Source organism: Nerophis ophidion, linkage group LG18 (assembly GCF_033978795.1).
Source record: "Nerophis ophidion isolate RoL-2023_Sa linkage group LG18, RoL_Noph_v1.0, whole genome shotgun sequence".
Taxonomy (NCBI): domain Eukaryota; kingdom Metazoa; phylum Chordata; class Actinopteri; order Syngnathiformes; family Syngnathidae; genus Nerophis; species Nerophis ophidion.
Window position 1 is genome coordinate 4,742,437 of NC_084628.1, and position 26,329 is coordinate 4,768,765.

Consider the following 26,329-nt stretch of genomic DNA (forward strand, 5'->3'; position numbering starts at 1 on the left):
ATGGTATGGGGGTGTATTAGTGCCCAAGGCATGGGTAACTTACACATCTGTGATGGTATGGGTGTGTATTAGTGCCCAAGGCATGGGTAACTTACACATCTGTGATGGTATGGGGGTGCATTAGTGCCCAAGGCATGGGTAACTTACACATCTGTGATGGTATGGGGGTGCATTAGTGCCCAAGGCATGGGTAACTTACACATCTGTGAAGGCACCATTAATGCTGAAAGGTACATACAGATTTTGGAACAACATATGCTGCCATCCAAGCGCCGTCTTTTTCATGGACGCCCCTGCTTATTTCAGCAAGACAATGCCAAGCCAATTCAGCACGTGTTACAACAGCGTGGCTTTGTAAAAAAAAAGTATGGGTACTTTCCCGGCCCGCCTGCAGTCCAGACCGGCCTCCCATCGAAAATGGGTGGCGCATTATGAAGTGTAAAATACGACAGCGGAGACCCCGGACTGTTGAACGACTGAAACTCTACACAAAACAAGAATGGGAAATAATTCCACTTTCAAAGCTTCAATAATTAGTTTCCTCAGTTCCCAAACGTTTATTGAGTGTTGTTAAAAGAAAAGGTGATGTAACACAGTGGTGAACATGCCCTTTCCCAACTACTTTGGCATGTGTTGAAGCCATGAAATTCTAAGATAATTATTTGCATTTTGGGGTTCGTCACCAACTCAATGTCACAAAAATGAGTCATTAATATTAAATATATGATATAATACAAAGCCATATGCCTTTCAACTTGTTTATTAATCCATTTTAGACTAATTCATTTGCTATTCATTACTTATGTGCTTTCTTAAATTAATACAAAGTTGTTTTTAGCTGCAAAGAAGCAAATAGCTAGTGCAGAAGCAGAGAGGAAGGCTACTGCTGCTAATTGTCCCCGTAATAGAATGAAAGACAAACAGCCTGCTGGACATATGGACACATGGACTCATGCTGATAGATGGGGCCGTAAAGCACACGATGAAAACATTAATGGAAATTTCTGACCTGAGCATATTTAACATGATTTGGTGCAGTTTTTTTCAACCATTCATGTTTACTTATATAGCCCTAAATCACTCGTGTCTCAAAGGGCTGCACAAACCACCACGACATCCTCGGTAGGCCCACATAAGGGCAAGGAAAACTCACACCCAGTGGGACGTCGGTGACAATGATGACTATGAGAACCTTGGAGAGGAGGAAAGCAATGGATGTCGAGCGGGTCTAACATGATACTGTGAAAGTTCAATCCATAATGGATCCAACACAGTCGCGAGAGTCCAGTCCAAAGCGGATCCAACACAGCAGCGAGAGTCCCGTTCACAGCGGAGCCAGCAGGAAACCATCCCAAGCGGAGGCGGATCAGCAGCGCAGAGATGTCCCCAGCCGATACACAGGCAAGCAGTACATGGCCACCGGATCGGACCGGACCCCCTCCACAAGGGAGAGTGGGACATAGAAGAAAAAGAAAAGAAACGGCAGATCAACTGGTCTAAAAAGGGAGTCTATTTAAAGGCTAGAGTATACAAATGAGTTTTAAGGTGAGACTTAAATGCTTCTACTGAGGTGGCATCTCGAACTGTTACCGGGAGGGCATTCCAGAGTACTGGAGCCCGAACGGAAAAAGCTCTATAGCCCGCAGACTTTTTTTGGGCTTTGGGAATCACTAATAAGCCGGAGTCCTTTGAAGGCAGATTTCTTGCCGGGACATATGGTACAATACAATCGGCAAGATAGGATGGAGCTAGACCGTGTAGTATTTTATACGTAAGTAGTAAAACCTTAAAGTCACAACTTAAGTGCACAGGAAGCCAGTGCAGGTGAGCCAGTACAGGTATATATGTATGTATATATGTATATAAAGGTATATACAGTATATATGTATGTATATATGTATATAAAGGTATATACAGTATATATGTATGTATATATGTATATAAAGGTATATACAGTACAGGCGTAATGTGATCAAACTTTCTTGTTCTTGTCAAAAGTCTAGCAGCCGCATTTTGTACCAACTGTAATCTTTTAATGCTAGACATGGGGAGACCCGAAAATAATACGTTACAGTAATCGAGACGAGACGTAACAAACGCATGGATAATGATCTCAGCGTCTTTAGTGGACAGAATGGAGCGAATTTTAGCGATATTACGGAGATGAAAGAAGGCCGTTTTAGTAACGCTTTTAATGTGTGCCTCAAAGGAGAGAGTTGGGTCGAAGATAATACCCAGATTCTTTACCGAGTCGCCTTGTTTAATTGTTTGGTTGTCAAATGTTAGAGTTGTATTATTAAATAGAGGTCGGTGTCTAGCAGGTACGATAATCAGCATTTCCTTTTTTTTGGCGTTGAGTTGCAAAAAGTTAGCGGACATCCATTGTTTAATTTCATTAAGACACGCCTCCAGCTGACTACAATCCGGCGTGTTGGTGTTATGGTCTTATATCGTAATAAAACAGTACATTGTGAATACAGTATTTTACTGTAAAAAAAAAGCAGTTAATTGTTTGTGTTTATTTCGAACATTTTCATTTCTTGCGACAATTTTTCCGAAAAGGAGTAGAAAGAAGCAAATCTTGTAGTGAAAATATGAGGTTATCGTCAATAATAAATAAATAAATACATTTTATAGCGTAGCGCTGTCTGCCCCGAAGTCTTGAGGCGCCCCGCAGGCAGGACTTTAGAGGTGAAGTGGATCAGGATCTCGGTAAAGATGTCATTGCCCTCGTTTTAACCGATACGTGTCACACGACGGAGCCCGCGGGACTAAAGCAGGCCAAGGTCATGCGGCGTCCGTGGGGAGCGTAAAAGTGTTCATTTCTGCCGGATAATTAATGTGATATTCATAAAAAACAACCTTTGTCCTGAGGCATTTCTAACATTAGACAGCAACAGAGCAGGATCGTCTCATTTGAGGATCTTTGAGTAGGGATTGTTCAGTCGTTTCTCAAGAAGCAGACGGGCTCACTTGTCGAATAGACTAATAGAGGATCTTTGATTAGCCTTTTTGCAGTAGATTCTTCAAAACAGCACAGGGCTCCTGTGTTATAGAGGATCTTTGATTAACATTTTTGCATTTTTTTCTTTCAAAAAGTGCTCCTGTTGCGTTGAGGATCTTTAATTAGCATTTTTTGAGTAGATTGTTAAAAAACAACAGAGTTCTCCTGTCATACAGAGGATCTTTGATTGGTCTTTTTGCAGTAGCTTCTTAGAAACAGCAGAGTGCTCCTGTTATATAGAGGATCTTTGACTAGCATTTTTGCAGTAGATTCTTTAAAAAAGCAAAGTGCTCCTGTTGCGTTGAAGATCTTTAACTAGCATTTTTGCTGTACATTCTTAAAAAACAGTTTTCCTGTCATACAGAGAGGATCTTTGACTAGTCTTTTTGCAGTAGCGTCTTAAAAACAGCCGAGTGCTCCTGTCATATAGAGGATCTTTGACTAGCATTTTTGCAGTAGATTCTTTAAAAAAGCAAAGTGCTCCTGTTGCGTTGAGGATCTTTAACTAGCATTTTTGCTGTACATTCTTAAAAAAAAACAACAGTTCTCCTGTCATACAGAGGATCTTTGACTAGTCTTTTTGCAGTAGCTTCTTAAAAACAGCAGAGTGCTTCTGTCATTTAGAGGATCTTTGACTAGCATTTTTGCAAAAGTGTTCCTGTTGCATTGAGGATCTTTACCTAGATTTTTTGCAGTACATTCTTAAAAAAACAACAGTTCTCCTGTCATACAGAGGATCTTTGACTAGTCTTTTTGCAATAGCTTCTTAAAAACAGCAGAGTGCTTCTGTCATATAGAGGATCTTTGACTAGTATTTTTGCAAAAGTGTTCCTGTTGCATTGAGGATCTTTACCTAGATTTTTTGGAGTACTTTCTTAAAAAACAACAGTTCTCCTGTCATACAGAGGATCTTTGACTAGTCTTTTTGCAGTAGCTTCTTAAAAACAGCAGAGTGCTTCTGTCATATAGAGGATCTTTGGCTAGCATTTTTGCAAAAGTGTTCCTGTTGCAATGAGGATCTTTACCTATATTTTTTTGCAGTACATTCTTAAAAAAACAACAGTTCTCCTGTCATATAGAGGATCTTTGATTAACATTTTTGCATTTTTTTCTTTCAAAAAGCGAAGTGCTCCTGTTGCGTTGAGGATCTTTAATTAGTATTTTTTGAGTAGATTGTTAAAAAACAACAGAGTTCTCCTGTCATACAGAGAGGATTTTTGACTAGTCTTTTTGCAGTAGCTTCTTAAAAACAGCAGAGTGCTCCTGTCATATAGAGGATCTTTGACTAGCATTTTTGCAGTAGATTCTTTAAAAAAGCAAAGTGCTCCTGTTGCGTTGAGGATCTTTAACTAGCATTTTTGCTGTACATTCTTAAAAAACAACAGTTTTCCTGTCATACAGAGGATCTTTGACTAGTCTTTTTGCAGTAGCGTCTTAAAAACAGCAGAGTGCTCCTGTCATATAGAGGATCTTTGACTAGCATTTTTGCAGTAGATTCTTTAAAAAAGCAAAGTGCTCCTGTTGCGTTGAGGATCTTTAACTAGCATTTTTGCTGTACATTCTTAAAAAACAACAGTTTTCCTGTCATACAGAGGATCTTTGACTAGTCTTTTTGCAGTAGCGTCTTAAAAACAGCAGAGTGCTCCTGTTATATAGAGGATCTTTGACTAGCATTTTTGCAGTAGATTCTTTAAAAAAGCAAAGTGCTCCTGTTGCGTTGAGGATCTTTAACTAGCATTTTTTGCTGTACATTCTTAAAACACAACAGTTCTCCTGTCATACAGAGGATCTTTGACTAGTCTTTTTGCAGTACCTTCTTAGAAACAGCAGAGTGCTCCTGTCATATAGAGGATCTTTGACTAGCATTTTTGCAAAAGTGTTCCTGTTGCATTGAAGATCTTTACCTGGATTTTTTGCAGTACATTCTTAAAAAAACAACAGTTCTCCTGTCATACAGAGGATCTTTGACTAGTCTTTTTGCAGCAGCTTCTTAAAAACAGCAGAGTGCTTCTGTCATATAGAGGATCTTTGACTAGCATTTTTGCAAAAGTGTTCCTGTTGCATTGAGGATCTTTAGATTTTTTGCAGTACATTCTTAAAAAAACAACAGTTCTCCTGTCATACAGAGGATCTTTGACTAGTCTTTTTGCAGTACCTTCTTAGAAACAGCAGAGTGCTCCTGTCATACAGAGGATCTTTGACTAGTCTTTTGGCAGTAGCTTTTTAGAAACAGTAGAGTGGTCCTGTCGTATAGAGGATCTTTGACTAGCATTTTTATAGTAGATTCTTTAAAAAAGCAAAGTGCTCCTGTTACGTTGAGGATCTTTAACTAGCATTTTTGCTGTACATTCTTAAAAAAACAACAGTTCTCCTGTCATACAGAGGATCTTTGACTAGTCTTTTTGCAGTAGCTTCTTAAAAACAGCAGAGTGCTTCTGTCATATAGAGGATCTTTGACTAGCATTTTTGCAAAAGTGTTCCTGTTGCATTGAGGATCTTTACCTAGATTTTTTGCAGTACATTCTTAAAAAAAACAACAGTTTTCCTGTCATACAGAGGATCTTTGACTAGTCTTTTTGCAGTAGCTTCTTAAAAACCGCAGAGTGCTTCTGTCATATAGAGGATCTTTGACTAGCATTTTTGCAAAAGTGTTCCTGTTGCCTTGAGGATCCTGACCTAGATTTTCTGCAGTACATTCTTAAAAAAACAACAGTTCTCCTGTCATACAGAGGATCTTTGACTAGTCTTTTTGCAGTACCTTCTTAGAAACAGCAGAGTGCTCCTGTCATACAGAGGATCTTTGACTAGTCTTTTGGCAGTAGCTTCTTAAAAACAGCAGAGTGCTCCTGTCATATAGAGGATCTTTGAGTAGCATTTTTGCAGTAGATTCTTTAAAAAAGCAAAGTGCTCCTGTTGCGTTGAGGATCTTTAACTAGCATTTTTGCAGTAGACTCTCTAAAAAAGCAGAATTCTCCTGTCATAGAGGATCTTTGAATAAAAAAGCTAAGTGCTCTTGTTGCGTTCATGATCTTTAACTAGCATTTTTGCAGTAGAGTCATAAAAAACAGCAGAGTTCTCCTGTCATACAAGATCTTTGACTAGTCTTTTTGCGGTAGCTTCTTAAAAACAGCAGAGTGCTCCTCTCATATAAAGGATCTTTGACTAGTCTTTTTGCAGTAATTTCTTAAACACCACAGAGTTTTCCTGTCATATAGAGGATCTTTGGCTAGCATTTTTGCAGTAGATTCTTTAAAAAAGCAAAGTGCTCCTGTTGCGTTGAGGATCTTTAACTAGCATTTTTGCAGTTGACTCTCTAAAAAAGCATAATTCTCCTGTCATAGAGGATCTTTGAATATTTTTTTTTTGCAGTAGCTTCTTAAAAACGGCAGAGTTGTCCTGTCATATGGAGGATCTTTGACTGGTCTTTTTGCAGTTGCTTCTGAGAAAGAACAGAGCGCTGCTGTCATATAGAGGATCTTTGACTAGTATTTTTGCAGTAGATTCTTAAAAAACAGCAGAGTTCTCCTGTCAGACAAAGGATATTTGACGCGCAATTTTGCAGTAGACTCTAAAACAGTTGAATTCTCCTGTCACACAAGATCTTTGACTAGTCTTTTTGCAGTAGTTTCTTTTAAAACAGCAGAAGGCTCCTGTCATGTAAAGGATCTTTAACTAGTCTTTATTCAGTAGCTTCTTAGAAACAGCAGAGTGCTCCTGTCATATAGAAGATCTTTGACTAGCATTTTTGCAATAGATTCTTAAAAAACAGCAGAGTTCTTCCGTCATACAAGGGATCTTTGGTGCACATTTTTGCCGCAGACTCTAAAACAGCAGAATCCTCCTGTCATAGAGAATCTTTGACTAGCATTTTTGCAGTAAATTCTTTAAAAGAAGCAAATTGCTCCTTTTGTTAAGGATCTTTAACTACCATTTTTGCAGTAGATTCTCTAAAAACGCAGAATTATCCTGTCTTAGAGGATCTTTGACTTTTCTTTTTGCAGCAGCTTCCTAAAAACAGCAGAGATCTCCTGTCATATAGAGGATCTTTGACTGGTCTTTTTGCAGTTGCTTCTTAGAAAGAGCAGAGCGCTGCTGTCATATAGAGGATCTTTGAGTAGTATTTTTGCAGTAGATACTTAAAAAAGCGGAGTGCTCCTGTTACGTTGAGGATCTTTTACTAGCATTTTTGGAGGGGATCCTTAAAAAAACAGCAGAGTTGTCCTGTCAAACAAAGGATCTTTGACTAGCATTTTTACCGTAGATTCTTAAAAAAAAAGAGTGCTCCTGTCACAGAGAGGATCTTTGACTAACCTTTTTTGAGGTAGCTTCTTAAAAACAGCAGAGTGCTACTGTTATATAGAGGATCTTTGACAAGCATTTTTGCAGGACATTCTTTAAAAAAGAAAAGTGCTCTTGTTGCGTTGAGGATCTTTAACTAGCATTTTTGCAGTAGACTCTCTAAAAAAGCAGAATTCTCCTGTCATAGAGGATCTTTGAATATTTTTTTTTTTTTTGCAGTAGCTTCTTAAAAACAGCAGAGTTGTCCTGTCATATGGAGGATCTTTGACTGGTCTTTTTGCAGTTGCTTCTTAGAAAGAGCAGAGCGCTGCTGTCATATAGAGGATCTTTGAGTAGCATTTTTGCAGTAGATACTTAAAAAAGCGGAGTGCTCCTGTTACGTTGAGGATCTTTTACTAGCATTTTTGGAGGGGATCCTTAAAAAACAGCAGAGTTCTCCTGTCAAACAAAGGATCTTTGACTAGCATTTTTACCGTAGATTCTTAAAAAAAAGAGTGCTCCTGTCACAGAGAGGATCTTTGACTAACCTTTTTTGAGGTAGCCTCTTAAAAACAGCAGAGTGCTACTGTTATATAGAGGATCTTTGACAAGCATTTTTGCAGGACATTCTTTAAAAAAGAAAAGTGCTCCTGTTGCGTTGAGGATCTTTAACTAGCATTTTTGCAGTAGACTCTCTAAAAAAGCAGAATTCTCCTGTCATAGAGGATCTTTGACTAGCATTTTTGCAGTAAATTCTTTAAAAGAAGCAAATTGCTCCTTTTGTTAAGGATCTTTAACTACCATTTTTGCAGTAAATTCTCTAAAAACGCAGAATTATCCTGTCTTAGAGGATCTTTGACTTTTCTTTTTGCAGCAGCTTCCTAAAAACAGCAGAGTTTTCCTGTCATATGGAGGATCTTTGACTGGTCTTTTTGCAGTTGCTTCTTAGAAAGAGCAGAGCGCTGCTGTCGTATAGAGGATCTTTGACTGGTCTTTTTGCAGTTGCTTCTTAGAAAGAGCAGAGCGCTGCTGTCGTATAGAGGATCTTTGAGTAGCATTTTTGCAGTAGATACTTAAAAAAGCGGAGTGCTCCTGTTACGTTGAGGATCTTTTACTAGCTTTTTTGCTGTGGATTCCTAAAAAACAGCAGAGTTCTTCCGTCATACAAAGGATTTTCGACTAGCATTTTTGCAGTAGATTCTTTAAAAAAGCAAAGTGCTCCTGTTGCATTGAGGATCTTTAACTGGTATTTTTGCAGTAGTTTCTTAAAAACAGCAGAAGGCTCCTGTCATGTAAAGGATCTTTAACTAGTCTTTATTCAGTAGCTTCTTAGAAACAGCAGAGTGCTCCTGTCATATAGAAGATCTTTGACTAGCATTTTTGCAATAGATTCTTAAAAAACAGCAGAGTTCTTCCGTCATACAAGGGATCTTTGGTGCACATTTTTGCCGCAGACTCTAAAACAGCAGAATCCTCCTGTCATAGAGAATCTTTGACTAGCATTTTTGCAGTAAATTCTTTAAAAGAAGCAAATTGCTCCTTTTGTTAAGGATCTTTGACTACCATTTTTGCAGTAAATTCTCTAAAAACGCAGAATTATCCTGTCTTAGAGGATCTTTGACTTTTCTTTTTGCAGCAGCTTCCTAAAAACAGCAGAGATCTCCTGTCATATAGAGGATCTTTGACTGGTCTTTTTGCAGTTGCCTCTTAGAAAGAGCAGAGCGCTGCTGTCATATAGAGGATCTTTGAGTAGCATTTTTGCAGTAGATACTTAAAAAAGCGGAGTGCTCCTGTTACGTTGAGGATCTTTAACTAGCATTTTTGGAGGGGATCCTTAAAAAACAGCAGAGTTCTCCTGTCAAACAAAGGATCTTTGACTAGCATTTTTACCGTAGATTCTTAAAAAAAAGAGTGCTCCTGTCACAGAGAGGATCTTTGACTAACCTTTTTTGAGGTAGCTTCTTAAAAACAGCAGAGTGCTACTGTTATATAGAGGATCTTTGACAAGCATTTTTGCAGGACATTCTTTAAAAAATAAAAGTGCTCCTGTTGCGTTGAGGATCTTTAACTAGCATTTTTGCAGTAGATTCTTAAAACAAACAGCAGAGTTCTTCCGTCATACAAAGGATCTTTGACACACATTTTTGCAGTAGACTCTAAAAATGCAGAATTCTCCTGTCATAGAGAATCTTTGACTAGCATTTTTGCAGTAGCTTCTGTAAAAAAGCAAAGTTTTCCTGTTGCGTTGAAGATCTTTAACTACCATTTTTGCAGTAGATTCTCTAAAAAAGCAGAATTCTCCTGTCATAGAGGATCTTTGAATAGGCTTTTTGCAGTAGTTTCTTAAAAACCACATAGTTCTCCTGTCATGTAGAGGATCTTTGACTAGCATTTTTGCAGTAGATTCTTTAAAAAAGCAAAGTGCTCCTGTTGCGTTGAGGATCTTTAACTAGCATTTTTGCTGTAGCTTTTTAAAAACAGCAGAATTCTCCTGTCATAGAGGATCTTTGAATAGTCTTTTCGCAGTAGCTTCTTAAAAACAGCAGAATTCTCCTGTCATATAGAGGATCTTTGACTGGTCTTTTTGCAGTTGCTTCTTAGAAAGAGCAGAGCGCTGCTGTCATATAGAGGATCTTTGAGTAGCATTTTTGCAGTAGATACTTAAAAAAGCGGAGTGCTCCAGTTGCGTTGAGGATCTTTAACTAGCATTTTTGCTGTGGATTCCTAAAAAACAGCAGAGTTCTTCCGTCATACAAAGGATTTTCGACTAGCATTTTTGCAGTAGATTCTTTAAAAAAGCAAAGTGCTCCTGTTGCGTTGAGGATCTTTAACTAGTATTTTTGCAGTAGTTTCTTAAAAACAGCAGAAGGCTCCTGTCATGTAAAGGATCTTTAACTAGTCTTTATTCAGTAGCTTCTTAGAAACAGCAGAGTGCTCCTGTCATATAGAAGATCTTTGACTAGCATTTTTGCAATAGATTCTTAAAAAACAGCAGAGTTCTTCTGTCATACAAGGGATCTTTGGTGCACATTTTTGCCGCAGACTCTAAAACAGCAGAATCCTCCTGTCATAGAGAATCTTTGACTAGCATTTTTGCAGTAAATTCTTTAAAAGAAGCAAATTGCTCCTTTTGTTAAGGATCTTTAACTACCATTTTTGCAGTAAATTCTCTAAAAACGCAGAATTCTCCTGTCTTAGAGGATCTTTGACTTTTCTTTTTGCAGCAGCTTCCTAAAAACAGCAGAGTTCTCCTGTCATATAGAGGATCTTTGACTGGTCTTTTTGCAGTTGCTTCTTAGAAAGAGCAGAGCGCTGCTGTCATATAGAGGATCTTTGAGTAGCATTTTTGCAGTAGATACTTAAAAAAGCGGAGTGCTCCTGTTACGTTGAGGATCTTTTACTAGCATTTTTGGAGGGGATCCTTAAAAAACAGCAGAGTTCTCCTGTCAAACAAAGGATCTTTGACTAGCATTTTTACCGTAGATTCTTAAAAAAAAGAGTGCTCCTGTCACAGAGAGGATCTTTGACTAACCTTTTTTGAGGTAGCTTCTTAAAAACAGCAGAGTGCTACTGTTATATAGAGGATCTTTGACAAGCATTTTTGCAGGACATTCTTTAAAAAAGCAAAGTGCTCCTGTTGCGTTGAGGATCTTTAACTAGCATTTTTGCAGTAGACTCTCTAAAAAAGCAGAATTCTCCTGTCATAGAGGATCTTTGAATATTTTTTTTTTTTTGCAGTAGCTTCTTAAAAACAGCAGAGTTCTCCTGTCATATAGAGGATCTTTGACTGGTCTTTTTGCAGTTGCTTCTTAGAAAGAGCAGAGCGCTGCTGTCATATAGAGGATCTTTGAGTAGCATTTTTGCAGTAGATACTTAAAAAAGCGGAGTGCTCCTGTTACGTTGAGGATCTTTAACTAGCATTTTTGCAGTAGACTCTCTAAAAAAGCAGAGGGCTCCTGTCATAGAGGATCTTTGAATAAAAAAGCTAAGTGCTCTTGTTGCGTTCATGATCTTTAACTAGCATTTTTGCAGTAGAGTCATAAAAAACAGCAGAGTTCTCCTGTCATACAAGATCTTTGACTAGTCTTTTTGCGGTAGCTTCTTAAAAACAGCAGAGTGCTCCTCTCATATAAAAGATCTTTGACTAGTCTTTTTGCAGTAATTTCTTAAACACCACAGAGTTTTCCTGTCATATAGAGGATCTTTGGCTAGCATTTTTGCAGTAGATTCTTTAAAAAAGCAAAGTGCTCCTGTTGCTTTGAGGATCTTTAACTAGCATTTTTGCAGTAGACTCTCTAAAAAAGCAGAATTCTCCTGTCATAGAGGATCTTTGAATATTTTTTTTTGCAGTAGCTTCTTAAAAACAGCAGAGTTCTCCTGTCATGTAGAGGATCTTTGACTGGTCTTTTTGCAGTTGCTTCTTAGAAAGAGCAGAGCGCTGCTGTCATATAGAGGATCTTTGAGTAGCATTTTTGCAGTAGATACTTAAAAAAAGCAAAGTGCTCCTGTTACGTTGAGGATCTTTAACTAACATTTTTGCTGTGGATTCCTAAAAAACAGCAGAGTTCTTCCGTCATACAAAGGATTTTCGACTAGCGTTTTTGCAGTGGATTCTTTAAAAAAGCAAAGTGCTCCTGTTGCGTTGAGGATCTTTGACTAGCCTTTTTGCAGTAGACTCTCTAAAAAAGCAGAATTCTCCTGTCATAGAGGATCTTTGAATATTTTTTTTTTTGCAGTAGCTTCTTAAAAACAGCAGAGTTCTCCTGTCATATAGAGGATCTTTGACTGGTCTTTTTGCAGTTGTTTCTTAGAAAGAGCAGAGCGCTGCTGTCATATAGAGGATCTTTGACTAGTATTTTTGCAGTAGATTCTTAAAAAAAGCAAAGTGCTCCTGTTGCGTTGAGGATCTTTAATTATCATTTTTGCAGTAGACTCTCTAAAAAAGCAGAATCCTCCTGTCATAGAGGATCTTTGAATATTTTTTTTTTTTGCAGTAGCTTCTTAAAAACAGCAGAGTTCTCCTGTCATATGGAGGATCTTTGACTGGTCTTTTTGCAGTTGCTTCTTAGAAAGAGGACAGCGCTGCTGTCATATAGAGGATCTTTGAGTAGCATTTTTGCAGTAGATACTTTAAAAAAGCAAAGTGCTCCTGTTACGTTGAGGATCTTTAACTAGCATTTTTGCTGTGGATTCCTAAAAAACAGCAGAGTTCTTCCGTCATACAAAGGATTTTCGACTAGCGTTTTTGCAGTGGATTCTTAAAAAAAAACAGAGTGCTCCTGTCACATAGAGGATCTTTGACTAACCTTTTTTGCAGTAGCTTCTGAACAGTGGACTATCTGTGTTCCAAAGTGTGTGAATTACAATTTGGTGCTGATTGAATTGTTGGACCTTGGAGGAGGTCAGATGGCGATGATAGGCAAACACATCCCGGTGGATGCAGAGCATGAGTGTTGGTGCTTGCAAACATAACATCATCTATAATACATTACAAAAAAAATCAATAAAACCACTCAAGACTAAGAGAGAGCACTTTAGTACACGACGGGTTCTTCCAATTAGATTTCTACGAGATTTCTCTCCCCTGCCAATATGATAACACTCTGTATGCACCATACTTTCCACTAATTGTTGTCCATCGTTGTCCATCGTTGCATCCGTGCAATCAGTGGATTCCTTCTTATCACAACATAATTGCTTTATGTTATACAATCAGCACTGCTTGCACGATGTGTCGTTACAATGACAATACTTGGTGTGGCGTTCAATGACCCAACGCAAATTGGGAGTACGGTAGTTGTGTTGGATGCCACATATGTCTGTCCCTAATGAAGTGTCCTGAAGTACAATTCCAAAACGGCATATTTTCTTTCATTTTGTCCCTCACCCTCCCCTTCTTCTCTTATATTGCTCTATATCAACAGTTGCCATGGAAACTATTTCTCTCTTCCTCTCCTCGCTGCTGGTGTGTGTGGCTGGTAAGTGTGTGTCCCCCCCTCTTCTAACACACACACACACACACACACACACATTTATGTATTTCTGAGCTTTTTGAGACCTCCGAAAAATGCCTACCTCTTTAGGACCAGCCTTTCTAGATGTATAAAAATGTGTATTTCCAACATTAATAATAATAATCATTAATAACTAAATATTTAAAATAAATATTTTGCAAATTAATGACAAAAGTCAAGATTTTACTAAAAAAATTGGACTATTTTACAAGAACAACGAAAACATTGGCAATATTGTGATAAAAGTCAGAATTTTATATGACAAATGTCGCCATTTTGTATTAAAATTAAAAAGTAATAATTTTACGAGAAAAAACATATGAGAAATTGTTACTAATTTTATCAGAAAAAAGAACTCACACACATTTATGTATTTCTGACCTTCTTGGGACCTCCCGAAAAATGCCTACCTCTTTAAAACTACCCTTTCTAGATATAAAATTGTATTTACAACATTAATAATAATAATCCTTAATAATAATGATATTTACATACTATGCAAATATAAAAAAGCTTGTTGTGAAAAATGAGTTGGAATCTCACAAGAGAACGTTCACAATTTCTCCAAAATTTCGGCAGTTACTTAATATAAGTCGGCATTTTACTCGACGCAAGTCAAAATTTTACAAGAAAAACTGAACATTTGTGCAATGTTATGATAAAAGTTGGAATTTTACTCCAACATCCGCAATTTTACAAGAAAAGCAAAAATGTTATGCAATTTTATGAAAATAGTCGTAGTATTACTCGACAAAAGACACAATTTTATCAGAAAACTTTAAAATGTTGGCAATATTATAACAATAATCTCCAAAAAGTGGCAATATTGTGATAAAAGTCAGAATTTTATATGACAAATGTCGTCATTTTGCATTAAAAAGTAATAATTTTACATGGAGATGTAATAATTTTACGAGACAAAAAATTATATGAGAAATTGTTACCAATTTTATCAGAAAAAAGAACACACACACACACACACACACACACACACACACACACACACACAATTATGTATTTCTGACCTTCTTGGGACCTCCCGAAAAATGCCTACCTCTTTAGGACCAGCCTTTCTAGATGTATAAAAATGTGTATTTCCAACATTATTAATAATAATCATTAATAACAATGATATTTACATACTATGAAAATATAAAAAACCCTGTTGTGAAAAATGAGTTGGAATTTTACAAGAGAAAGGTCACAATTTCACAAGAATTTTGGCAGTTATTTAACATAAGTCGTCATTTTACTCGACGCAAGTCAAAATTTTACAAGAAAAACTAAACATTTGTGCAATGTTATGATAAAAGTTGGAATTTTACTCGAACATTCGCAATTTTACAAGAGAAGCTAAAATTTGGGGCAATTTTATGAAAATAGTCGTAGTTTTACAACTTATACAATATTATAATAATAATCTGAATTGTATTTTGCAAATTAATGACAAAAGTCAAGATTTTACTAAAAAAAATTGACTATTTTACAAGAACAACGAAAACTGTGATAAAAGTCAGAATTTTATTTGACAAATGTCACCATTTTGCATTAAAATTAAAAATTAATAATTTTACATAAAAACATAATAATTTTACGAGAAAAAACATATGAGAAATTGTTACTAATTTGATCAGAAAAAAGAACACACACACACACACACCTTGTTGTGAAAAATGAGTTGGAATTTTACAAGAGAAAGGTCACAATTTCACAAGAATGTTGGCAGTTATTTAACATAAGTCGTCATTTTACTCGACGCAAGTCAAAATTTTACAGCAAAATCTGAACATTTGTGCAATGTTATGATAAAAGTTGGAATTTTACTCTAACATTCGCAATTTTACAAGAGAAGCTAAAATTTGGGGCAATTTTATGAAAATAGTCGTAGTTTTACAACTTATACAATATTATAATAATAATCTGAATTTTATTTTGCAAATTAATGACAAAAGTCAAGATTTTACTAAAAAAAATTGACTATTTTACAAGAACAACGAAAACTGTGATAAAAGTCAGAATTTTATTTGACAAATGTCACCATTTTGCATTAAAATTAAAAATTAATAATTTTACATAAAAACATAATTTTACGAGAAAAAACATATGAGAAATTGTTACTAATTTTATCAGAAAAAAGAACACACACACACACACACACACACACACACACACACACCTTGTTGTGAAAAATCTGTTGGAATTTTACAAGAGAAAGGTCACAATTTCACAAGAATTTTGGCAGTTATTTAACATAAGTCATCATTTTACTCGACGCAAGTCAAAATTTTACAGCAAAATCTGAACATTTGTGCAATGTTATGATAAAAGTTGGAATTTTACTCTAACATTCGCAATTTTCACAAGAGAAGCTAATATTTGGGGCAGTTTTACGAAAACAGTCGTAGTTTTACAACTTATACAATATTATAATAATAATCTGAATTTTATTTTGCAAATTAATGACAAAAGTCAAGATTTTACTAAAAAAATTGGACTATTTTACAAGAACAACGAAAACATTGGCGATATTGTGATGAAAGTCAGAATTTTATATGACAAATGTCGCCATTTTGTATTAAAATTAAAAAGTAATAATTTTACGTAAAGACATAATAATTTTACGAGAAAAAACACATGAGAAATTGTTACTAATTTTATCAGAAAAAAGAACACACACACACACACACACACACACACACACACACACACACACACACACACACATTTATGTATTTCTGACCTTCTTGGGACCTCCCGAAAAATGCCTACCTCTTTAGGACCAGCCTTTCTAGATATAAAAAAAAATGTATTTACAACATTAATAATAATAATCATTAATAATAATGATATTTACATACTATGTAAATATAAAAAAGCTTGTTGTGAAAAATCCGTTGGAATTTTACAAGAGAAAGGTCACAATTTCACAAGAATGTTGGCAGTTATTTAACATAAGTCGTCATTTTACTCGACGCAAGTCAAAATTTTACAAGAAAAACTAAACATTTGTGCAATGTTATAATAAAAGTTGGAATTTTACTCTAACATTCGCAATTTTACAAGAGAAGCTAAAATTTGGGGCAATTTTATGAAAATAGTCGTAGTTTTACAACTTATACAATATTATAATAATAATCTGAATTTTATTTTGCAAATTAATGACAAAAGTCAAGATTTTACTTAAAAAATTGGACTACTTTAGAAAAACAACGAAAACATTGGCAATATTGTGATAAAAGTCCGAATTTTATATGACAAATGTCGCCATTTTGTATTAAAATTAAAAATTAATAATTTTACATAAAGACATAATAATTTCATGAGAAAAAACATATGAGAAATTGTTACTAATTTTATCAGAAAAAAGAACACACACACACACAAACACACACACACACACACACACACACACACACACACACACACACATTTATGTATTTCTGACCTTCTTGGGACCTTCCGAAAAATGCCTACCTCTTTAGGACCAGCCTTTCTAGATGTATAAAAATGTGTATTTCCAACATTATTAATAATAATCATTAATAATAATGATATTTACATATTATGAAAATATAAAAAACCTTGTCGTGAAAAATCAGTTGGAATTTTACAAGAGAAAGGTCACAATTTCACAAGAATGTTGGCAGTTATTTAACATAAGTCGTCATTTTACTCGACGCAAGTCAAAATTTTACAACAAAATCTGAACATTTGTGCAATGTTATGATAAAAGTTGGAATTTTACTCTAACACTCGCAATTTTACAAGAGAAGCTAAAATTTGGGGCAATTTTATGAAAATAGTCGTAGTTTTACAATTTTATCAGAAAACTTATACAATATTATAATAATAATCTGAATTTTATTTTGCAAATTAATGACAAAAGTCAAGATTTTACAAAAAAAATTTGACTATTTTACAAGAACAACGAAAACGTTGGCAATATTGTGATAAAAGTCAGAATTTTATATGACAAATGTCGCCATTTTGTATTAAAATTAAAAAGTAATAATTTTACGAGAAAAAACATATGAGAAATTGTTACTAATTTTATCAGAAAAAAGAACACACACACACACACACACACACATTTATGTATTTCTGACCTTCTTGGGACCTCCCGAAAAATGCCTACCTTTTTAAAACTACCCTTTCTAGATATAAAAAAAAATTGTATTTACAACATTATTAATAATAATCATTAATAGTAATGATATTTACATACTATGCAAATATAAAAAAGCTTGTTGTGAAAAATGAGTTGGAATTTTACAAGAGAACGTTCACAATTTCTCAAGAATTTTGGCAGTTATTTAATAGAAGTCGTCATTTTACTAGACACAAGTCAAAATTTTACAAGAAAAACTGAACATTTGTGCAATGTTATGATAAAAGTTGGAATTTTACTCCAACATTCGCAATTTTACAAGAAAAGCAAAAATGTTGTGCCATTTTTTAACAAAATAGTCGTAGTATTACTCGACAAACGACACAATTTTACCAGAAAACTTTAAAATGTTGTCAATATTATAACAATAATCTCCAAAAAGTGGCAATGTTGTGATAAAAGTCAGAATTTTATATGACAAATGTCGTCATTTTGCATTAAAAAGTAATAATTTTACATGTAGATGTAATAATTTTACGAGACAAAAATTATATGAGAAATTGTTACCAATTTTATCGGAAAAAAGAACACACACACACACACACACATTTATGTATTTCTGACCTTCTTGAGACCTCCGAAAAATGCCTACCTCTTTAGGACCAGCCTTTCTAGATGTATAAAAATGTGTATTTCCAACATTATTAATAATAATCATTAATAACAATGATATTTACATACTATGAAAATATAAAAAAGCTTGTCGTGAAAAATCAGTTGGAATTTTACAAGAGAAAGGTCACAATTTCACAAGAATGTTGGCAGTTATTTAACATAAGTCGTCATTTTACTCGACGCAAGTCAAAATTTGACAACAAAATCTGAACATTTGTGCAATGTTATGATAAAAGTTGGAATTTTACTCCAACATTTGCAATTTTACAAGAGAAGCTAAAATGTGGGGCAATTTTATGAAAATAGTCGTAGTTTTACCATTTTTATCAGAAAACTTATACAATATTATAATAATAATCTGAATTTTATTTTGCCAATTAATGACAAAAGTGAAGATTTTACTTAAAAATTTTGACTATTTTAGAAAAACAACGAAAACATTGGCAATATTGTGATAAAAGTCAGAATTTTATATGACAAATGTCGCCATTTTGTATTAAAATTAAAAATTAATAATTTTACATAAAGACATAATAATTTCATGAGAAAAAACATATGAGAAATTGTTACTAATTTTATCAGAAAAAAGAACACACACACACGCACACACACACACACACACACACACACACATTTATGTATTTCTGACCTTCTTGGGACCTTCCGAAAAATGCCTACCTCTTTAAAACTACCCTTTCTAGATATAAAAAAAATTTTTTTTTACAACATTAATAATAATAATCATTAATAATAATGATATTTACATACTGTGCAAATATAAAAAAGCTTGTTGTGAAAAATGAGTTGGAATTTTACAAGAGAACGTTCACAATTTCTCAAGAATTTTGGCAGTTATTTAATAGAAGTCGTCAATTAACGCAAGTCAAAATTTTACAAGAAAAACTGAACATTTGTGCAATTTTATGATAAAAGTTGGAATTTTACTCCAACATTCGCAATTTTACAAGAAAAGCAAAAATTTTGTGCAATTTTATGAAAATAGTCGTACTATTACTCGACAAACGACACAATTTTACCAGAAAACTTTAAAATTTTGTCAATATTATAACAATAATCTCCAAAAAGTGGCAATATTGTGATAAAAGTCAGAATTTTATGTGACAAATGTCGTCATTTTGCATTAAAAAGTAATAATTTTACATGTAGATGTAATAATTTTACGAGACAAAAATTATATGAGAAATTGTTACCAATTTTATCAGAAAAAAGAACACACACACACACACACACACACAATTATGTATTTCTGACCTTCTTGGGACCTTCCAAAAAATGCCTACCTCTTTAGGACCACCCTTTCTAGATGTATAAAAATGTGTATTTCCAACATTATTAATAATAATCATTAATAATAATGTTATTTACATATTATGAAAATATAAAAAACCTTGTCGTGAAAAATCAGTTGGAATTTTACAAGAGAAAGGTCACAATTTCACAAGAATGTTGGCAGTTATTTAACATAAGTCGTCATTTTACTCGACGCAAGTCAAAATTTTACAACAAAATCTGAACATTTGTGCAATGTTATGATAAAAGTTGGAATTTTACTCGAACATTCGCAATTTTACAAGAGAAGCTAAAATTTGGGGCAATTTTATGAAAATAGTCGTAGTTTTACAATTTTATCAGAAAACTTATACAATATTATAATAATAATCTGAATTTTATTTTGCAAATTAATGACAAAAGTCAAGATTTTACTAAAAAAATTGGACTATTTTACAAGAAAACCGAAAACATTGGCAATATTGTGATAAAAGTCATAATTTTATATGACAAATGTCGCCATTTTGTATTAAAATTAAAAAGTAATAATTTTACATAAAGACATAATAATTTCATGAGAAAAAACATATGAGAAATTGTTACTAATTTTATCAGAAAAAAGAACACACACACACACACACACACACACACACACACACGCACATTTATGTATTTCTGACCTTCTTGGGACCTCCCGAAAAATGCCTACGTCTTTAAAACTACCCTTTCTAGATATAAAAAAAAATTGTATTTCCAACATTAATAATAATAATCATTAATAATAATGATATTTACATACTATGCAAATATAAAAAAGCTTGTTGTGAAAAATGAGTTGGAATTTTACAAGAGAAAGTTCACAATTTCTCAAGAATTTTGGCAGTTATTTAATAGAAGTCGTCAATTAACGCAAGTCAAAATTTTACAAGAAAAACTGAACATTTGTGCAATGTTATGATAAAAGTTGGAATTTTACTCCAACATTCGCAATTTTACAAGAAAAGCAAAAATGTTATGCAATTTTATGAAAATAGTCGTAGTATTACTCGACAAAAGACACAATTTTATCAGAAAACTTTAAAATGTTGGCAATGTTATAACAATAATCTCCAAAAAGTGGCAATATTGTGATAAAAGTCAGAATTTTATATGACAAATGTCGTCATTTTGCATTAAAAAGTAATAATTTTACATGTAGATGTAATAATTTTACGAGACAAAAATTATATGAGAAATTGTTACCAATTTTATCAGAAAAAAGAACACACACACACACACACACACACACACACACACACACACACAATTATGTATTTCTGACCTTCTTGAGACTTCCGAAAAATGCCTACCTCTTTAGGACCAGCCTTTCTAGATTTATAAAAATGTGTATTTCCAACATTATTAATAATAATCATTAATAACAATGATATTTACATACTATGAAAATATAAAAAACCTTGTCGTGAAAAATCAGTTGGAATTTTACAAGAGAAAGGTCACAATTTCACAAGAATTTTGGCAGTTATTTAACATAAGTCGTCATTTTACTCGACGCAAGTCAAAATTTTACAAGAAAAACTAAACATTTGTGCAATGTTATAATAAAAGTTGGAATTTTACTCTAACATTCGCAATTTTACAAGAGAAGCTAAAATTTGGGGCAATTTTATGAAAATAGTTGTAGTTTTACAACTTATACAATATTATAATAATAATCTGAATTTTATTTTGCAAATTAATGACAAAAGTCAAGATTTTACTAAAAAAAATTGACTATTTTACAAGAACAACGAAAACTGTGATAAAAGTCAGAATTTTATTTGACAAATGTCACCATTTTGTATTAAAATTAAAAATTAATAATTTTACATAAAAACATAATTTTACGAGAAAAAACATATGAGAAATTGTTACTAATTTTATCAGAAAAAAGAACACACACACACACACACACACACACACACACACACCTTGTTGTGAAAAATCAGTTGGAATTTTACAAGAGAAAGGTCACAATTTCACAAGAATTTTGGCAGTTATTTAACATAAGTCGTCATTTTACTCGACGCAAGTCAAAATTTTACAGCAAAATCTGAACATTTGTGCAATGTTATGATAAAAGTTGGAATTTTACCCGAACATTTGCAATTTTACAAGAGAAGCTAAAATTTGGGGCAATTTTACGAAAATAGTCGTAGTTTTACAATTTTATCAGAAAACTTATACAATATTATAATAATAATCTGAATTTTATTTTGCAAATTAATGACAAAAGTCAAGATTTTACTAAAAAAATTGGACTATTTTACAAGAACAATGAAAACATTGGCAATATTGTGATAAAAGTCAGAATTTTATATGACAAATGTCGCCATTTTGTATTAAAATTAAAAAGTAATAATTTTACATAAAGACATAATTTTACAAGAAAAACTTATGAGAAATTGTTACTAATTTTATCAGAAAAAAGAACACACACACACACACACACACACACACACACACACACACACATTTATGTATTTCTGACCTTCTTGGGACCACCCAAAAAATGTCTACCTCTTTAAAACTACCCTTTCTAGATATAAAAAAAAATTGTATTTACAACATTAATAATAATAATCATTAATAATAATGATATTTACATACTATGTAAATATAAAAAAGCTTGTTGTGAAAAATGAGTTGGAATTTTACAAGACAACGTTCACAATTTCGCAAAAATTTTGGCAGTTATTTAATAGTCGTCAATTAACGCAAGTCAAAATTTTACAAGAAAAACTGAACATTTGTGCAATGTTATGATAAAAGTTGGAATTTTACTCCAACATCCGCAATTTTACAAGAAAAGCAAAAATGTTGTGCAATTTTATGAAAATAGTCGTAGTATTACTCGACAAAAGACACAATTTTACCAGAAAACTTTAAAATGTTGGCAATATTATAACAATAATCTCCAAAAAGTGGCAATATTGTGATAAAAGTCAGAATTTTATATGACAAATGTCATTTTGCATTAAAAAGTAATAATTTTACATGTAGATGTAATAATTTTACGAGACAAAAATTATATGAGAAATTGTTACCAATTTTATCAGAAAAAAGAACACACACACACACACACACACACACACACACACACACACACACATTTATGTATTTCTGACCTTCTTGGGACCACCCAAAAAATGTCTACCTCTTTAAAACTACCCTATCTAGATATAAAAAAAAATTGTATTTACAACATTAATAATAATAATCATTAATAATAATGATATTTACATACTATGCAAATATAAAAAAGCTTGTTGTGAAAAATGAGTTGGAATTTTACAAGACAACGTTCACAATTTCGCAAAAATTTTGGCAGTTATTTAATAGTCGTCAATTAACGCAAGTGAAAATTTTACAAGAAAAACTGAACATTTGTGCAATGTTATGATAAAAGTTGGAATTTTACTCCAACATCCGCAATTTTACAAGAAAAGCAAAAATGTTGTGCAATTTTATGAAAATAGTCGTAGTATTACTCGACAAAAGACACAATTTTACCAGAAAACTTTAAAATGTTGGCAATATTATAACAATAATCTCCAAAAAGTGGCAATATTGTGATAAAAGTCAGAATTTTATATGACAAATGTCGTCATTTTGCATTAAAAAGTAATAATTTTACATGTAGATGTAATAATTTTACGAGACAAAAATTATATGAGAAATTGTTACCAATTTTATCAGAAAAAAGAACACACACACACACACACACACACACACACATTTATGTATTTCTGACCTTGGGACCTTCCGAAAAATGCCTACCTCTTTAGGACCAGCCTTTCTAGATTTATAAAAATGTGTATTTCCAACATTATTAACAATAATCATTAATAATAATGATATTTACATACTATGAAAATATAAAAAACCTTGTCGTGAAAAATCAGTTGGAATTTTACAAGAGAAAGGTCACAATTTCACAAGAATGTTGGCAGTTATTTAACATAAGTCGTCATTTTACTCGACGCAAGTCAAAATTTTACAAGAAAATCTGAACATTTGTGCAATGTTATAATAAAAGTTGGAATTTTACTCCAACATTCGCAATTTTACAAGAGAAGCTAAAATTTGGGGCAATTTTATGAAAATAGTCGTAGTTTTACAACTTATACAATATTATAATAATAATCTGAATTTTATTTTGCAAATTAATGACAAAAGTCAAGATTTTACTAAAAAAAATTGACTATTTTACAAGAACAACGAAAACTGTGATAAAAGTCAGAATTTTATTTGACAAATGTCACCATTTTGCATTAAAATTAAAAATTAATAATTTTACATAAAAACATAATAATTTTACGAGAAAAAACATATGAGAAATTGTTACTAATTTGATCAGAAAAAAGAACACACACACACACACACCTTGTTGTGAAAAATGAGTTGGAATTTTACAAGAGAAAGGTCACAATTTCACAAGAATGTTGGCAGTTATTTAACATAAGTCGTCATTTTACTCGACGCAAGTCAAAATTTGACAACAAAATCTGAACATTTGTGCAATGTTATGATAAAAGTTGGAATTTTACTCCAACACTCGCAATTTTACAAGAGAAGCTAAAATGTGGGGCAATTTTATGAAAATAGTCGTAGTTTTACCATTTTTATCAGAAAACTTATACAATATTATAATAATAATCTGAATTTTATTTTGCCAATTAATGACAAAAGTGAAGATTTTACTTAAAAAATTTGACTATTTTAGAAAAACAACGAAAACATTGGCAATATTGTGATAAAAGTCTGAATTTTATATGACAAATGTCGCCATTTTGTATTAAAATTAAAAATTAATAATTTTACATAAATACATAATAATTTCATGAGAAAAAACATATGAGAAATTGTTACTAATTTTATCAGAAAAAAGAACACACACACACACACACACACACACACACACACACACACATTTATGTATTTCTGACCTTCTTGAGACCTCCCGAAAAATGCCTACCTCTTTAAAACTACCCTTTCTAGATATAAAAAAAACTGTATTTACAACATTAATAATAATAATCATTAATAATAATGATATTTACATACTATGCAAATATAAAAAAGCTTGTTGTGAAAAATGAGTTGGAATTTTACAAGAGAACGTTCACAATTTCTCAAAAATTTTGGCAGTTATTTAATAGAAGTCGTCATTTTACTAGACACAAGTCAAAATTTTACAAGAAAAACTGAACATTTGTGCAATGTTATGATAAAAGTTGGAATTTTACTCAATAACATTCGCAATTTTACAAGAAAAGCTATAATTTTGTGCAATTTTATGAAAATAGTCGTAGTTTTACTCAAAAAAAGTCACAATTTTATCAGAAAACTTTAAAATGTTGGCAATATTATAATAATAATCTCCAAAAATGTCACTATTTTAAAAGAACAAAAAAAGTGGCAATATCGTGATAAAAGTCAGAATTTTATATGACAAATGTCGTCATTTTGCATTAAAAAGTAATCATTTTACGAGACAAAAAATCCTATGAGAAATTGTTACCAATTTTATCAGAAAAAAGAACACACACACACACACACACATATTCCTGTATTTGTTACCTTCTTGAGACCTACAAAAAATGCCTACCTCAATCCATCCATCCATCCATTACCTACCGCTTGTCCCTTTTGGGGTTGCGGGGGGTGCTGGGTGGTGGTGCCTATCTCAGCTGCATTCGGGTGTAAAATACACCCTGGACAAGTCGCCACCTCACCAAGGAGGGAACCCACGCAGCCACGCAAAGAACATGCAAACTCCACACAGAAATATCCCGAGCCCAGGATTGAACTCAGGACTACTCAGGACTTTTGTATTGTGAGGCACATGCACTAACCCCTGTACCACCGTGCTGCCTACCTCTAGTATTATGATAAAAGTTGTAATTTCACTCAACACAAGTCCAAATTTTACATGAAAAACTAAAAAATGTTTCCAATACTATGATAAATGTTGAAATTTTACTCTAACAGTCACAATTTTACAAGAAAAGCTTAACATTTTGGCAATTTTAAAGTTAAAATTTTATAAGAAAACTTAAACATTTTGACAATATTATAATAATAATTAGAATCTTACTTGGCAAAATTATGACAAAAGTCAGCTGTTTTCATGGATGAATAGGGAAGTCGTACTTTAGCTGCCGTATTGTTTTATCTTATATTGCTGCCTTTGCACCAATGTTTACTTTTGTAAGCACATTAAATCAACAAAAAATCCTGACTTTGGAACAATGTTCACGGATTCTAGTATTTGGCTATCTCCATCCATTCCTACCGCTTATTCCCTTTGGGGTCGCGGGAGGCGATAATCGAGCGGAAGGCAGCGTACACCCTGGACAAGTCGCCACCTCATCACAGGGCCAACACAGATGGACAGACAACATTCACACTCACATTCACACACTAGGGACCATTTAGTGTTGCCAATCAACCTATCCCCAGGTGCATGCCTTTGGAAGTGGGAGGAAGCCGGAGTACCCGGAGGGAACCCACGCATTCACAGGGAGGACATGCAAAGCTCGGGATTGAACCCCATGCTACTCAGGACCTTCGTATTGTGAGGTAGACGCACTAATCCCTCTGCCACCGTGAAACCCATTTGGCTATCTATTAGATGCAATGGTTTTCTGTATTGGGACAATGATTTATGTTCTAATTTGTTCACCAGTCCTCATATGGAAGGTACTTTTACTTGTTGATGTCTCAAGAAGGGTAGAAATACAAGAACACACACACACACACAACTGTGTGACTACTTGAGGGCTTTTAGGTGTGTGTTGTCTCTCACCACACAGGAAGTGCCCCTGTGTGAAGTCACACAACAATAACACCCCTCAAATAGATGATGTCTGATGTTTGTCAACTGACATTGTTTTTGTGTTATTTTTTTCTTCTGCT

The 26,329-nt window shown here is 33.4% G+C and overlaps 1 protein-coding gene across 1 annotated transcript in view; it reads left to right on the forward strand.

Annotated features, from left to right (window-relative positions):
- Window positions 1–26,329, forward strand: part of fxyd6 (FXYD domain containing ion transport regulator 6) — a 53,697-nt gene that overhangs the window by 8,139 nt on the left and 19,229 nt on the right. The window contains exon 3 of the mRNA XM_061878583.1: window positions 13,207–13,260. Coding sequence (XP_061734567.1) covers window positions 13,212–13,260 — 49 coding nt within the window. The 5' untranslated portion in view covers window positions 13,207–13,211. The remainder of the gene's footprint in view (window positions 1–13,206; window positions 13,261–26,329) is intronic.